Raw genomic sequence first — 17,145 nt, forward strand, 5'->3', positions numbered from 1 at the left:
AAGAAAAGGAAAGAAAAGAAAAGAAAGAAAAGAAAAGAAAAGAAAAGAAAAGAAAAGGAAAAGAAAAGAAAAGAAAAGAAAAGAAAAGAAAAGAAAAGAAAAGGAAAAGAAAAGAAAAGAAAAGAAAAGAAAAGAAAAGAAAAGAGAAAAGAAAAGAAAAGAAAAGAAAAGAAAGCTTGCAATTTAGTGAATATAACCCAAACTTTGCAGGGTTTGGATCACAGTACCCTAACTGCTGTTTGAAGAATTGAAACCTCTATCACCTTTTGGTGGGAGATGCTTAATTGAAAATGAAAACCTCTTTTTGCCCTGCTATTGTGTGTTGTTTTAATTCATTTTATTATTCAAGTACTTGCTCCACTCCTTTTAAAAAGCTATCCTCACCTGTGCTTTCCTATGGTAGAAATTTTTGCAACTTTAGAAATTATGACTGGTGGAGAAGTAAAGGCAAAAAAAATGAATAAGTAATTTAAATAAAGCATTTGAGGTGCCTAACTGTGTTCCCAGCAAGCAGGCAAGTAGCTGCTTCAGTCGATGTCTCAGGGGCTTTTATGTTCTAATGGATAACTTTGAAAGAAAACAACATACTCAGTACTCATAAGAACTGATACAATTCATGGTGTAATTTTAACTTTCTAAGACTTGAAAGGTAGACATTTCTGTTAACAAATCCTCCAAAAGATTATTGAAATCAGTTCCTCTTGTAACACTCATTGTGTGGCTGAATGCCCTTCTTTCGCTAAATACCGGGTTCCTAGCTTTATTCCCTGCCCACTTCTATCAGTCCTGGACTCTACCTCCTGAATTTTCATTCCAAAACAATGCTTCACTGTTCCTTACAGAATGGAGTCAGTTCTTTGACATCAAGACCCTAACTGTTTGACCCCAACTTCCTTCCCTCTTCTAGCCTCCTGACCAATTTATCCATATACTGCAATCTTTTATCCTTCTATATGCCCTTAACATCTGACTTACTCATTGCTATGTGGTCCCTTTCTTATACTTTGCTATTTATATTCTCAAACCCTAGGCCAGGTTGTAAATTCCTTGATGGCAGATGACTGGTCTGATTCACATGGTCATGTCCTTCCTCTCTGAATGTCCAGATTCTAGTTGTGAATGGATTCTACTTATTGGTGCCAGATAAGTGTTTTTGTCGAATTATGATGGCACAGATCTTTTGGGAAACAATCATGGAATAATCTAGAAAGATAGACTTTGTCATCTAATCAAAAGAATAGTTCAGAGGAGTAGTGCTCATGGCTGTGGGTACTGTACATGTTACTGATCTTGGGGGATATGAAAAAGATGGGATAGTATTTTTCCAGTAGAGAAAAAGTATCATATATTCAATATTCATCTGTTAAATTAAAGTTCAACAGAAAAACAACAAGTTCTGTGTGATCCAGGCAATGGTAGATGATTCTGACCTCCTGTGCTCTTTTCTTGACCTCCACCACCCTTCCTGTCATTTCTTGTTAGCAGAAAATTATAGACTTGCATTTCACAGCTGCTTGTAATTCTGAGTACAGAAAGGAGAAAATCAAAAGACAGCAGGCACTGATGAGTTTTTGAAATGTCAAATGTGCAGTATGAAAGGAATTGGACTCACTTTTGCCAACTTGCTGGTACCTATGCCTATTCCTGAGCTACTTGTAAGGAAGCCTAAGAAATAAGCAGAGTTCTACCTGGCCATTAAAAAGAAGCATGCAACATAGTTAGGAGGAATATACAAACATTCAAGTGCGACATGCTAAACCAGCAGGTACCGTCAATGTGTAGTGTATTATAGGGCTTGAGATGGGCAATTACTGTGTGTAAGTAGTATAGAAGACTCTTAAAACCATGGCTGGCCTCTAAATATATGAGTAGAATTGAATCCACACCAATGACCACAAATGGAAAGATAACTGGAACCTTTACTTAGAGAAAATCCAAAATGGAGAAATCAAGAAACCAAAAAGCTGCTCAAAGGAGATTTGCAGGATGTGTTCAGTAGACAATTAGGGTCCCCTTGGGAAAACTAGGGCTCTGTGATGAAGACACATTGGCAATGGGCTTTGGCTGTTTTTCTCTGCTCACAGTAGTTCTTGGGCCTCACTACTTCTCAACACATCAAGTACCTACTGTCTACACTGGCCACCAAAGACGAACATGCTCCCCTGGAGCCAGAGTACTGCAAACCCCATTCACTATTTACTGATGATGGGAGAGTATGGGGCAAAGGCAGGGAAATGAAGATCTGGATAGGGCCTCAGTGTGTTATTTTCAGAGTTTTCCTCGCCTTATCAGTCCACTTCCTCTATGCCTTTTGTCAAGGGTCACCTTCACTTGTCCCAGTGCTCTCTATAGTTACAGACTGAACTGTTGCGATTCTCTTCCAAAGTCTGTTTTGCTCCATTTTCCCTATGGAGAACAGACCTACAACCTCCAGTCACACTCATTCACCTACACTCTCACATTTACATGCCAGGATCAACTCTAAGAAGCGCTCTAATTTATGCCCAACCCTCTTCCCATTCCTCCTCTTATTTATCCATTTGCCTAATAATGATGAGATAATCACAGAGTCAGGCAGCTTCAGCTATTTAATAAAATGAGTAAATTAGTGTTTCTGTACCGCAGTTTACTCATCTATATAATGGAGCTAATAATGTCTGCCTCATGGATTTGTAATTAATATTAGTCTCACCCTATTTATTATAACAGCCTCTTCTAATTAATTTGCTCTTCACAACTCAGCCAGAATAATCTTACTAACATACATATTTAATTGAGTCACTTTTCTGCTTAGTATACTTCGGTGAATCTCTGTCCCCTACAAGATAAATTCTAACTCTTTGGTGGGGCAGGTAGGAATTTTTCTTATTTCATCCTTGCCTGGCTTTCTAAGCTTACCCACCTTACTCTTCTTTTTTAATCTACAAACTTTCCTTCATGTTAACTTGAAAACAATGTGTTGAATCTTAGGAAAAGGTAGGAAGAGCTTATTAGTTATTTTTATTAATATATGTTTGAAATATCCTAGGTGTGGGTTGTGATTTTGCTGCCTGGTTTATAGATATCCTGCTGACTTTGCTCAAAGTCAGCAAAGTTACCAACTATATGATAAATTGATCTCTTAGATTTTCCTGCCTCTGAAAAACCATCTGCTTTAAATATATCTCACTATGATCTGTGTACTAGACAGTGAAACTGTATTCAAGTGGCATTAATGGATTATCTTTATCCACCAGTATACATGATATAAAAATCAATGCAGTTTCCTTCATTATCACCCAAATTATTTTCTAAGAGTAATTCTAAGATCAAGAAGCTCTCTCAGCACTCTGCATCCTTGAGGAGATATATATTGATCATTTGTTAGGTGACAAATCTGTCCATTTCAGTTAGATTATGGGCCATATGTTTTTCTCTTGGGATTGATCGTGTGGTGTCATTATGGGGCATCGTCTGTTATCCCCACTCAGAAATATGGATTAAAGAATACATTATAAATACCATATCCTCTTTTGCCAATGTCCTCCACATATTAATTTTCCATTTATTCCTCCCTGAACTTATAAACATCCACTCGGAAAAAAATAAGACTGTAGAAATGAATTAAGTTTCAGCAGGTAATAAAAAAATTTTGTCATGGGAAATATTTTCCATCTGCCCACATATGCTAGAAGTAGGGATTTAATGTAAACTTTAATGTTTCATTTTACATGCATAGCACTCACCACAATGAAAATATTGTAATTTATGAATTAACTTATTCTTAAATCTTCGAAGTCAGAGTAAATGAAAAGCCTCTGCAGTTAGCTAATATTAATCATGAGTAGGCCTAAATAGGACCGTAAACCAACTCTAACTGTCATGGCTGGATCCATACCCAATTTATCATTGCATACTCTCCCTTCCCTCAGGACATAGGACTGTGCCTTGCATACAGTAGGCAGTTAATATATTTTGAATGGATTTTTATCAGTTTTTTGCTCCATTAATAAAATTAAGACCTCTAGGATCTTTTATGTATCCTTTCAGTAACTGACTTACCATGTACTAGAGTTTAATTAGTCCTCAGTTTGCCTAAATCAGCGCTTATGAAATTAACCAAGTGAATTAAATGCATTCAATAGTCAATCCACAGCCAAAAGCCCTTAACAGTGCTTTGAACTACCATGCAATAACAGCACGCTCTTTAGTCTCAGTGTCTCCTCATTGATACCTTTTGATTCTTGCCTTAAAGCCAGGGGAGAATCCCTTTTAAAAACTTTTTTTACCCATAAAGTATGCCTTCCTGGAATTTAAAAGACATTTTAGAGAACAGAAATATAGCACACAAAACTAATATTTTTTTAATATATTTTATTGATTTTTACAGAGAGGAAGGGAGAGGGATAGAGTAAAAAACATCAATGAGAGAGAGAAACATCAATTCAGCTGCCTCCTGCACACCCCCTACTGGGGATGTGCCCACAACCAAGGTACATGCCCTTGACCAGAATCGAACCTGGGACCTTTCAGTCAGCAGGCTTATGCACTATCCATTGAGCCAAACCAGTTTTGGCAAAACTAATGTTTGATTCTCACATCTTTAGACAAAAAGGGATCTCAGACTCATCAATATACAAGAAGCTAATTTTGTATTTTCTTACCGAAGTGGTGCAAGAACTCTAAATTATCATAAATCCAATCTAGTTAGTTGATGATATCAAGTTTCTTTAAAGTACTTTCTATTGGGCATGTTAAGAGTTACTTAATTTTCTTTCATGGTATTAATCTAGTTATAAAAAGTTCACCAATGTCAATATGCTAGATTTCGTGAGTAGAAAGTTCAAGCTTTAAGCTGCCTCCTCTTATTTAGGAAGCACGTTGAGAGTCCGTTTATCTTACTCAAAGTTTGAACCACATGACATCTGATTTTCTCCTACATATTGAAATTCACAATGTAATTAATAGCCTCACTAAATCTAAGGGGTGCTCTACCCATAGAGCTTTATGCCTAAGTAATATGTGGATGTGCTTATGGGCTTGTTTTTTTGCATCTCCCCACAACCTAGCTGGGAGAATGAGAAACTTCATTAAAAAGACATTTGTGGGATGCTAGAGGGAGAGGCAAATCCTCCACAGGCTCTATACCCAATTTCCAGCCAATCAAGATTACTCCCCACAGGAATCATTTATTGCTTTACTGGCCTAAGTGATGGGGCTGTTAGCATCTCTTTTGCCTGAGTGCTTTGCAATCTAGTTGCTTTCAGATATGAGAAAAGTCATCTTACTGTTTATACAGAACTTCTGTCTCACTTCATTTCTTCCAACATTGATCTTACAATGTCCAGTGGGCAAAGCTTATCCTGTGCTCATTGAAAACTGCAAATGTGTCTGAGTCACACAAGCAAGGTGTTTGGGAAAAGGGTTAGGTTTGTCCAAATTTTAGCCAACCCACTGAAATTTACATAATTGGTCCTTATTTCAGTTGCTTCTCTCACCACTCCCTAACCCCACCACCTCCTCACAAATAGGAGCCTTCTTCTTAATTTCCACTTCTTTATAAACCCACAGTCATTGGCCAGCAGATTTTAAATGTACCAGGTTATGCTAAAAACAGAATATGAAGTGATTGCATTAAGTTATGCATTGCTTTGGAAGCTTGCCATCCTAACTTCAGTGCTGACTTGATATCAAAATAATTTTTTAAATTGTGAATGTATAGTCTGTTAACAAAATTAAAGTCAGCCCTTCACCACTATTTTGTAAATAAAATGAGATCTTGGGAAAACTTTGTAAGAAGAGTGTTGGGTCTGCAAATGAAGGTCTCAAGAGCAGGACTTGAAGAAAACTAAAATCTAAGCCTGCGAGGAAACCACCGTTACTGTAGCTGGCTCCCCAGTGGACTTCAGAATCCACTGATTAAAACCACTTTCAGGAATAACTCCCTGAAGCAAATAAAACAGAGAATTAATTCTATTCTTGTATGTGTTTGCATATAAATTCAATTCCCAAATGTCTTTCCATAAATGATGTACCTAATAGAAATCTAGAACACAAACTCTAATCAAATAATTATAGTTCTACAAATGTAAGAAAAGATGAAGGTATTAGAATCATTATATCTGGTTAATTTCTGGCTCAGTTCTGTTAAGGACTAATTTTACAACTATTGAACACTTAATAGAAGGGGCTATTTCCAATCATGTAATGTTTCTTTCTTTCTTGGTGTGTTTGTCAGAAATATTCAGGCCAGGTGTGTTGCTTTTCTCCATGTTTAATATGTAGCTCTCTTCAGACACCTACTTGACATTAACACGAAGACTACCAAAGTGCAGTTGTAAGATGAAGTGTGTTGTCCCTTGTAAAGGAATAATGGTAGCGTGCCCACGTCATATCATGGACAACAGGGCAGACAGAACCTGCTGCAGCAAAGAGCACTTGGCTTTGCCTCTCTGGAAGCCATGAGCAGGAGCACCTTTCTGTCCCAAGATGTGCAGGGATTCAACATCTAGACTAGCACCACTGTTGTACCTTTAGTGACTTTTTAGCAAGAATATTGGGGGGGTGGGGCCAGCTTTCCAACAGGGGTTGAATTTAGCCTGTTTAATAGTCCATTTTTGTGAGTTGGTTTGTTTTCTTCCACAGAAAATAACATTCTCACAAGGTATATTGGTATTAATAACCTCGGGCTTTCTTCGAGGTGGCCAGCATAATCATGTTCCATTGTTGGCGTATTTTGAAATATTTATTATTTCTGTCTGACTGCTTTGTTTCCTTTGTGCTTTCATGCTGTATATTCACTGACATTCTGATATGTTTTCCCAATACATAGGTCGTCATGGAGATGGAGGCTATTGGCCAGTCGATACTAATTTGATTGATAGAAGCACTCTCAATGGTAAGTATATAAATTAGTTTATATTGGATTGGTTATATTAATTAAATGGTTAATTCCAGAGCTCTGCAGCATGTTCCAAAATTCCCAGACTTGGGATTTTAGTGGGAAAAATAAAAACATGAAGTCATTAACAAACCTGTAGCCTATTCTCTCAGAAGAGAGCTCACAAATACACAAAACAGGGTCAGAAAGGCCCAAGCATAGAGAATTTTATAAATGACAGAGGGCTTTTAAATGTATATATTTTAAAGTGCTATATGTATTTAAAGTGTTTCCAAGTGTAATTTTATGAGAGATGATACCTACGATAAATTGAATTGAAATGCATCAGTTTCATAAGTTGACATTACCAGTATGTTTGCCTAAATTACATTTACTCTTCAAAATCTTCTAGCACTTAGAGCCAATTTCCCATCACATAGTCAAGATTAGACATTTAGTTCTGTTCATCCTATTGATGTACTCTTGGTTTTGAGGATCACCAGACAGAGGCCATCTGAGAACTGCCTGGAAGAAGCAGGATGGTGTTGGGAGTTGTTTTATGGATCTTGACCTGAGTTTTGCTGAAGCAGGAACTATGGGAAGTTGGTTAAAAACTAGCCAAACTCTCAGGCATTGATGTATATATGATAACTTTCCTCTATAGGTTTTTAAAAAATCGTTCCTATTGTTGATTGGTTTGATTTACTAAAAACATACATTTCGTGTATTCAAAATACAAATATTAACACATGTACCCATTGCCTAAGTTAAGTTATAAAATAGTCAACAATTCAGTCAAAATGTCGTATAAGTCTCTGCTTTATCACGTGTTTCTCTCAAATTCCCTCCATTTCTCACTGTGCTGTAACCACTCTCCCAAATATGATATTTACCATACGTGTATATGTTCCACTAAATATTGTGGTAATATCATACTACATCTACCCTGCTATAGCTTGTTCTTATATTTAAGTTTGTGTTTGTTTTTCTTGGACCTTTATTGTTGAAAATATTATATATTTCCTCCCATTGACCCTCCTAGCTTGCCCTTATCTCCCTGAACCACATCTTCACTCCCCTACTGTTGGTGTCCATGGGTTACGCATATATGCATACAAGTTCTTTGGTTATTCTCTCCCTCCCACCCACCCACTCCCCTCTTCCCTCTGATATTCCACAGTCTGTTCCATGCCTCTATGTCTCTGGATCTATTTTGTTGAACAGTTTATTTTGTTCATCAGATTCCACATATGAGTGAGATCATTTAATTTGCTTTTAGGATTTATTCATGTATTTGCAAATAGCTCTCCTTCATTTATCTTTGCTGCTATATAGTACTATATTTTATGAAAATAACACCATGATTTACTTAACAATTTTAGCAGGTTTTCATGAGAAATGTGATTAATGAATAGCTAAATATCCATTTAGATGTCCTTCTGTTAAAAAAATCCATGTAAGAAGCCAAAATTACAATCTAAAAGTTTTTTGCTTACCATGACATTAGATTCGAATAAAGGGTTGAATTATGTGATTATTTCCTATCATAGGCTATAGCAAGCTAATGCATTCCTGTCCCCAAAGAGGATATGTATAATCTGGGGAATAGACCAATGCTCCCATGAAAGGCTCAGTGTCCCCTCTCCCCTGGCCACTGGTAGACTCAGGTACACATTGTTACCTGTTGACTCTTTCAGTTGCCAGGCACAACCTGTCTGTCATTAATGCATTACTTAACCAGACCAGTTCAATTTTTCATATTAAAATTTTCTAAATATATTCCATTCAAGCTTTTCTAAGATTATGTCTAGGATATTCTATCCAGGTTGCTATCGCCCTCACCACTTCTTTTGTGTCTTACACAGATACTCCTCCCTCACTTTAGTAGCATTACTATCTTTCGTAGGTAATGGAGTTTTAGAGGCCTGTTATCACTCTGATAGTTCCCAGGTTCCAATAGACACAGACACACTTTGGAGATTTCACAGAAGAAACATGAGAGGAGGGATGTGTTTGGTCTGAAAATAGACCATCAGCATGTTGCATAGATTGGTTTAGATATAATTCCCTCCCCCAAACTTTGCAAGTTGCATTCTCTTCCTTCAACTTTTATCCCCAAATATCAACAATATCCTGAGCACCCTGCATGCATTTGAGTTTACAGTAAGAAATGCTATAAAGCCCTCACTGCGTGCAGGGTACTTGCTGTGAGATATGGGATATATTGGGAAAAGACCACTTCAGGAGCAATAGACAAAGAGGGAGAATTACCCAGGTGGGCACGGCTGAGAAGTGCACCAGGGAAGATGAGAGTGTGAAACATCCCAGAAATGTGAGGAGAGGAAAAGAAGGTTGTCACTGAAATTGCGTGGAAACCTAATTGTAGTATTTGTTACCCTGAGATGGACATATCTAGCTTTGGAGTATTTGATGGGTATTAACTTTTAGAATCATCCTGCAGAACAGATTCTGAGCTGTTGTGTCTATGGGAGGTTAAAGTTAGAATTCATTCCCAGGTAAAGACATACCTATAGAATAATTTTTTTTTGAAGAGACAGAGTTCCAGAAAGTTAAAGAAAGAATTGTTATAGATAATTGGGAAAGGACCATTATCTTCTAGCAGTTTCCATCCACTACTAAGCAGTGTTTACTTGTGCGAACAGTGGATCAGATGTTAGCCACAGATACAGAACTCTGTAGTCTCTTAAACTGAGTCCTAAAGAACTTTAATCTTGCACAGAATTGCCACACTTAATACCTAAACACACAGGAAGCCCAGTAAAACTTGAATCCTTTCTAATTGCCTATAAATATGAGATAAAGAAAAATATTGCAAGGGATATCCATTGTAATATTTTTTCAATGTATATATACATAGGGAGCTAGAAATAATTCAGATAGCTGTATCTTTATTTTTAATTATTAAATGTGCAATTCTAATTTGGGATCAAGTTTAAAACCTTGGTATTGACTATTTGAACATTCCCTGCCAAATAAAACAAATTCTCTGGTTGAAAAGAAACCCTAAGACAAATTTGATGTTGGGGTTAGTCAAGAACTTTTCATGGGAGTCAGACCTCACAACAAGGGAATGACAGTAATTGCGAGAAATGTCTTTCATTGTGGTTTTTACATTTTACTGAATATTTCTAGTGAAAATATAATTGTAAATGTAATTATGATTAATTTGACATACATTATCTCACCCAAGAAAGTCATGAAAATAAAATAGATGAATGGTATTCGTTACTTTAAACCAGTTTAGATTATTATTTTCCTTCTTAATTTTCTGCATCACTTCATGGCGTTTTAGATATTCTTAAATAGATGGGATGAACAAAGCACTTGAAATATTTCTAGAATCCCTACTGGAATAATAAATTATGACAGGCTGCTTGACTAAGGTGAATTGATAACCTCAGAGAGACAGGGGTGGTGACAGGCAAACTTAATCTACTTCCTTTTCTGTTTAGCTAGCAGATAAATGAAAGCAAATTTGTAATTTGATTTTAGTTTGGGCTATTGCAAGCAAATCAGCAAAGGCCACTAAAAACCAGATCTTTTGATTAAAATCCTACTAATGCCTTAGGTCTGAAGAAGGAGGTATATTTTCCAATTAGATGGACAAATGATACCCTGACTGGTAGAACTCTAACCCCACCCCATCTTTAAAAGGTAGGCTGTATCAATGAAAATATTTTAAAATTTGAATTTGTGAACCTTATATATAATGCAAGTTTTTTACATCTCCTCTTAGAGTGATGGGATTATAGAGGTTTTCTTTTTCCCTATCTTGCTGGATTCATTCTTCAATGCCTTGTAAGAGAACAATGGCTTATTGTCAGGATACTCAAGCCAGGTGCAAACAAATTTAGACATAGCCAATCATTTACTTTCTCCTAAGCATGTCATGCTTTTAAAATGGAATTCAAAAGAAGAAAAGCAAAGATATAATTCATGTTTACTGTTGTAGTAGGAAGACCTTAATTAAATTGAGGATACTGAAGAGGTCTCCAAATTATTTTATGATGACAAGTAGACTCAAAGCCAATATGTGGTGATATGGTAGTATTTTATTTTTATGAGGCATTCAGTTTTGAATTATAGTCCCCATTTTTAAAGCAGAAATGTCTTCAACTTCTGTAAAATGTGACTTTGTAGTTTATGTTTGTATGAATGACAAGAATAGTGAAAATTACTTCAATTACATCATGTTTTTCTTAGTGAGGATGATAAATCACCAGTTTATTTTTGTGGGTTGCTCTTCCAATAATTTAAAAATTAGTAACCTTGGTTAAGAAATCTATGAACCAAAAAAAAAATGTTGTTATATTGACCTCAACCTTTAAAAACTAAATTAAAACTATGTTGAAAACTATGGTGATACTTTGGTGAAATATTATTTAAAAATCAATGTTATTAATTATTTTTGAATATTCAGAAGCATATTATGTGTTCTGCAAAACATGGCTTGTACTCTGTGTTTAGGAAAAAATAGCATTATGTGTCGTCTAGTTTTAGAAAACTTTGTTTTATTCTTTTCAGATCTCAATACCATTTAAACTAATCTAAACAAAATATACACAAAAACTCTTTCCATGTTTGCATGAAATGATCAACATAGGTTGGTAAGCTGTTTATAAAACATTCAACAGACTACCAAAGGAAAGGTCCAGAAATAAAATTTTACAGTTGTTTTTTTTGTGTGGAAAGATCATTGAAGTTTTCCAGGGTCTCAGGTTCTAGTCTATAAAAGGATCTTGCCACCAATATCTATCCCAAATGATTTTAAGGATCCCAGACAAATCCTAAAACCAGGTTCTAGACTTTGCCAGGGATTATGTCACTTAAACTCTGTGTTTCAGTGTTTCATCTGAATATAGGACCTATTTAGCTAGTCAGGATTTCTCAACCTCAAAACTATTACCACCGGGGCCTGGATAATCTTTTGTTCTGAGACCTAATCCTGTGCATTTGCCTTGTAGGATGTTTAGCAGCATCCCTAGCCTTTATCTGTTAGATGCCAGTCATATTTCCCCCTTCCATGTAACAACCAAAAATGCCTCTGGACATTGCCCAATTTCCCCGAGGGGAGAAAGAGGACACAATCTCCCCAAATAAAAATCACTGATCTAGATGACTAGTATACCCGAGTCCCATGAGAAGCTCTGAGAAAAAAAAGAAGTGCTTCATTAACTAAACATTGGGAAATGTGTTTGGCCTTTTATGTCTCTTTGGCCAGCCCACACACCACCCCCCCCCCTTCTGCTTCAACACTAGATCTGAGTCTTGAGGGAGCTTCTCTGCTCACGCTGTACTCTTGATTCTGGTGATCTCATCCACTCCCAGGGCTTCACAGTCCATTTGTGTGGCAACTGCCAAACTCTAGCTGCCTCTTTGTAATGTACCAAAGATCTCCACCTAACATATTCAAGACGGAATGTTTGTCTGTCCTCCCTGAGCCTGCCCTAACTTCCTCTCCCTCATCTCAGGCATAAGGACTACAGAAGGTCCTCGGGTTACATGGGAGATCCATTCCTATGGCAACGTAATGTGATTTTCGTGGTCAGAACCCACCTACATGAGCACCTATGTCACTCACATGGAGCACATACACAGCAGTAATGAAATGACAGCAAAATAAATTTAACAGAAAGACAACCATTCCTGACCTTTGCTTGTGGCAAATAAATAATAAGCATAAAGCACATATGTACACAAGTTGAAATGACGGAATTTTTTTTATTTTTATAAATGAATGGGATATGGCAACATAACCATGAAACAATGTACATCAAGTCTGACATAACCCGAGGACTGCCTGTATTACTTAAGCCTGAACCTGACACTTCCTTCCTTAACTTCCCCACATGCAATTCACTTTGTTCATTTACTTTCAAACTATATTGGGTAACTGAACACTCTGTCTTATTGTAATAGCCACCATCTCAGTTCAAACTAGCATCTTCTCTCACCTGGAGAAATTCAGTATTTTTTCTGCTGGCTGCTCGGCTTTCCCCACTAGCCTTGCTCCACACAGCAGGGAGAGATGTCTTCTTAAAATAAATCAAGTCTGTTCCTTCCTGAAAACCTCTAAATGCTCTGTGATTCCACTTAGGGTAATTGACAGTGGTCTACCAAGCTCTGTGAACTGGGTCCTATTTCTCATTCTACCCTCCTCTTGGGTCATTCCCCTTTTGCTCCCAAGGTTCCAGACACATGACCTGCTCCCATTTCCCTTGTAGAGGAATAAGCATTAACTCCTAGCAATGCCCTGGGTTCAGCCTAAATGTTACTTCTGTGGTGAGGCTTTTACCTCCTCTCTCCTTCTTCAATGACCATTTCCTCCTCATATTACATCTTTCTATGTAAACTTCACTCTTGTGTTAAACACCAATTGCAGTTGTAATTTTATGTTTATTTGCTTCGTGATCTATTCACTGTCTTTTCCAGTAAGTACAATAGTAAACTCCATGGGGAAAGAAAAATCATGCCTCTGGGTTTTTTTAGGGTTTTGTTTGTTTGGTTGGTTGTTTTTTGTTTTTTTGTTTTTGTTTTGGGTTGTTTTTTTTTGTGTGTTTTTTTTTTGTTTTGTTTTGGGTTTTTTTTGCTTATTTGTTTTGTTTTTGTGGGGAGGTAGGTGGAGAATAATTACAATATTCTCCTTTGAAAATTAATCTCAGACCACACAATATACAAAAAGACAGTGGCATGCAAATTATTGTGGAACAATGGGTGTGAACCTTTCAGTACTTACTAATGTTTCCACAGCCTGGCTGTTCCCTCTCCACTCTACCCAAAAAATAGCTCCAAGACTGAATTTTCAGAACTCCTAACAGCTCCGCTTTCAGCCAAGGTGAAAAGTAATCTGATTTGCTATTCATGTCACAGTGACCCAGACAGGGCACATGTTTTAGGAGAGGAAAAAGCAGGTCATTTAATATAAAATATATTTTTTCTTTCACTGGTCCAACTGGTTAGGCAGGCCTATGACTACATCAAAACTATATTTTTTTTAATCTCAAATAGTTTATTTTTGCATGCTTGAATACTTTTATGCCCCACACAAGGCTTATTGAGATATAATGGACATATAACAGAGTGTAAATTGAAGGTATCCAATGTGTTGATTTGATATACTTAGGTATTGCAAAATGTAGACCACTATAGCTTAGTTAACACCTCCCTCACATCACATAATTACCATTTTATGTAATAAAAACATTAAAGTCTCTTAGCAACTTTTTTCTTTATTTTTGCAACTTCCAGTATATAATGCAATATATCCATATAATTACCATGCTGTACACTGTGTCTGCAGAATGTATTCACTAGAAGTTTGTACTTTTTGACCATTTCCCCAAACCCCTAGCCCCTGGTAACTATCATTCTAGTCTCTGTTTCAATGAGTTCAGGCTTTTTAAGATTCTACACATGAGCGATTCATACAGCATTTGTCTTTCTCTGCCTAACTTACATCACTTAGCATAATGCCCTCTAAGATCCTTTCATGTTTGATCACAGCATCATATCCACAACACCTAACTGGATCTTCCACTCATGTTTATGGAATAACCAGATACATTCTCTAACATCCCTGCCCAATCTCTCTTGGCAATGCACAGTTTAGATAAGCATGTTCAAAAGTCTGAGATTTGAGGAAAGAAATATGTTTTCTAACTTAATTGACTAAGGAACTTTTCCCCCCATAATGCTGATTAATAGTTTACTGTAGGGAACATTGAGCTAGATTATCTGTGAGATCTCTTCCAGCTAATGACTATATGGCAACTTATTTCAGGGGGAAATGCTCTGGAAAATTCAGTGCCATATGCATTTCCATTCAAATTCAAAAACCTATAAAATGTTTAAGACATATTTTGAGGTCAAAGTGTTCTGCTAATAAAACTGTTACCAGGGAAGCCTGAAGCTGTAAGAGAGAAGTTCAGTCCTGAACTAGAAACTCTCTGGATCGTCTCTCCTCAGAACTGGGCAGGTGAACCTAATGTTCACATCGTTTACCTACCTGTGGACATTGTGTAGCTATTAGGGCCCAGCCATTGTGGCGATGGGATGGGAACAGATCCTCAAAAATAGGAGCCAGGACTCCTGGATACAATACTTGGTTTTGTTTTCTGTAAGAAAATCAAGCACTCAGAGTACTGGTCTACCAATAAGCTTCTGGCAGAGTTTTTGAGGGCAACTCTGATAAGAAACATAAAACATTTTTGAAGACTTACAAAGTATTATAAAAATGAAGTTTTCTAATCATTAACAAAACTTTATACCCATCAGATTATAAAATATCTATGTTTGCTATTATTAAATTTAATAGGAAAAGTGTGAAATCATTGATGGTGATCAAACATCATGAAAGTAAAAAAAAATGAATGGAATGCTCATGTGATGTAAAATAAAATTGATTCCTTTCTCACTGTTATCAGTGAGACAGTCAGATATGGCTTACTCAGACCCTGGATACCTACATTTTATGCTAACATCAGACACATGCATAGTATATTATCTTTTTCTTTAATTTGGAAAACTAACACAGAATGAAATAACTGAGCCACAATATTATGGTGTTGGTTGAGTGCCAACTCTGTGCAGGGCCTGAGGTCAGTGCCTTGTATCCATTATCTCTCAAAGTAATCACAGTGTCCTGGAGGATATTTGCAAGTCTTTTGAGTTACACCACGCAGCTTCCCCTCTGAGCCTGGGAGGTGGTAAATGTCATCTTGCCCTTTCTGAGTCAAGCTGTCTCCCAGAACCCTGAACTGCACTAATCAAGATTTGTGAACTCCAAAATCTCCCTAATTTGGAGCAGCCTTTTGATATATTTAAATATATAATCATCATTATTCATAGATTCTGTATTTGTGAATTCATCTTCTTGCTAAAATGCATTTTTAGCCCTCCCCATTCAATGCTTGCAATGCTTTTATGGTCACTTGTGAACATGTGAAATACTTGAGAAGCCCAATGCTCACAAAGTCAGCTGAGATGGGACAAGGAGACACATGGGCTTATTCCAGCGCTCAGACCGTAAATGAAGGTCCTTTCAGTGATATATGTATTTTGTGCCAATTTTGTTCATCTTTGTATTTTTGTTTACGGTTTTACTGTATTAAGTGACCCCTAAATGTGGTGCTGAATAATGCCCATTGCTCTTAATGCTCAAAACGCTGTGGTGTGCATTTTGGGGGAAATATGTGTTGATTAAACTCCATGAGGCATGAGTTATATAGTGCTATTGGCTGTGAGTTAAATTAAATGAATCACATTACTATTAAATAAGTAGTCTTTAAATAGAAACACACATAAAGCAAGGTTTTATATTAATTGGTTGATTTAAAAAATTGTAATCAGAGGGAATACAGGAACCTAACCCTGTATTTTCTCTAGAAGCAATACATAGTATTCTCTAATTCAGTGTTTGTGGCAACTTCGTAGAATACAACTCCCGCAAATATCAGCTACATCCAGAGACACCATCGAATGACGTTTTTAACTGTTGGTTTGATTTCTGATTACTCAGCTTTTGAACTGAGATTGGGAAATTAATACAAGACCTCAAATGCCAATTTTTAAACTGATAGAACTTTTATGAAAAAGCCATAAAGGTCTGAAATGAAAGAGTTATATGAAAGTTTTCATGAACACATTCTCTGAAGGAAAATGATCTCAGTATAATCTCTCTAATGCTCAGCAGTCCTACTTTTTACTTGAAACATGATGACTTCCTGAGTAGAGAGAATGCAAGTAGAAATTCAAAAGATTCTAGTTTACAAGGTTTTTAGAAATGTTCGAAGGCATACCGCTGTGTATAACTCAAACCAACTTTATTAGAAATGTCTTGCTAACAAAAATCCATGAAATCCCCAGCTGTCTCCATTCTCAGCTCTCACGTAAAAGGTGAATTCATGCCAGTCAATTAGTTTATTAAGCACAGAAAGGGCATATTGAGACAGTACTGTAAAGTGACTTTAAGTTGTAAGTAAAACTATGATACAGAAAGTTCTGATCTGTCATTGCTAGCCCCATTTCTTTGTAGCAAATGTAAAATTATTTCAAGGAAATCCTATGTCTTTCATTTATAACCAGAATCTTTTAACAGATAGTGCTATAAAAACTTTTTGGGATCTCCCTAGCCCCCTGATATTCAATTTATATGAGAGGCACTAATTATTTTTTCAATAATGATGAATCATCAATAATTTACTTAAGTATAGGTGAAAGTTTTTTCAAAAAAGCAATGATTCTTAGATAACTTGTCAATAGTGTTT

The 17,145-nt window shown here is 36.5% G+C and overlaps 1 protein-coding gene across 1 annotated transcript in view; it reads left to right on the plus strand.

Moving 5' to 3' along the window:
* Window positions 1-17,145, plus strand: part of LOC118707861 (netrin receptor DCC) — a 151,325-nt gene that overhangs the window by 81,313 nt on the left and 52,867 nt on the right. The window contains exon 10 of the mRNA XM_036418706.2: window positions 6,812-6,877. Within this exon, the coding sequence (XP_036274599.2) occupies window positions 6,812-6,877 (66 nt within the window). The remainder of the gene's footprint in view (window positions 1-6,811; window positions 6,878-17,145) is intronic.

This window comes from Pipistrellus kuhlii, unplaced genomic scaffold (assembly GCF_014108245.1).
Source record: "Pipistrellus kuhlii isolate mPipKuh1 unplaced genomic scaffold, mPipKuh1.p scaffold_m20_p_6, whole genome shotgun sequence".
NCBI classification, from domain to species: domain Eukaryota; kingdom Metazoa; phylum Chordata; class Mammalia; order Chiroptera; family Vespertilionidae; genus Pipistrellus; species Pipistrellus kuhlii.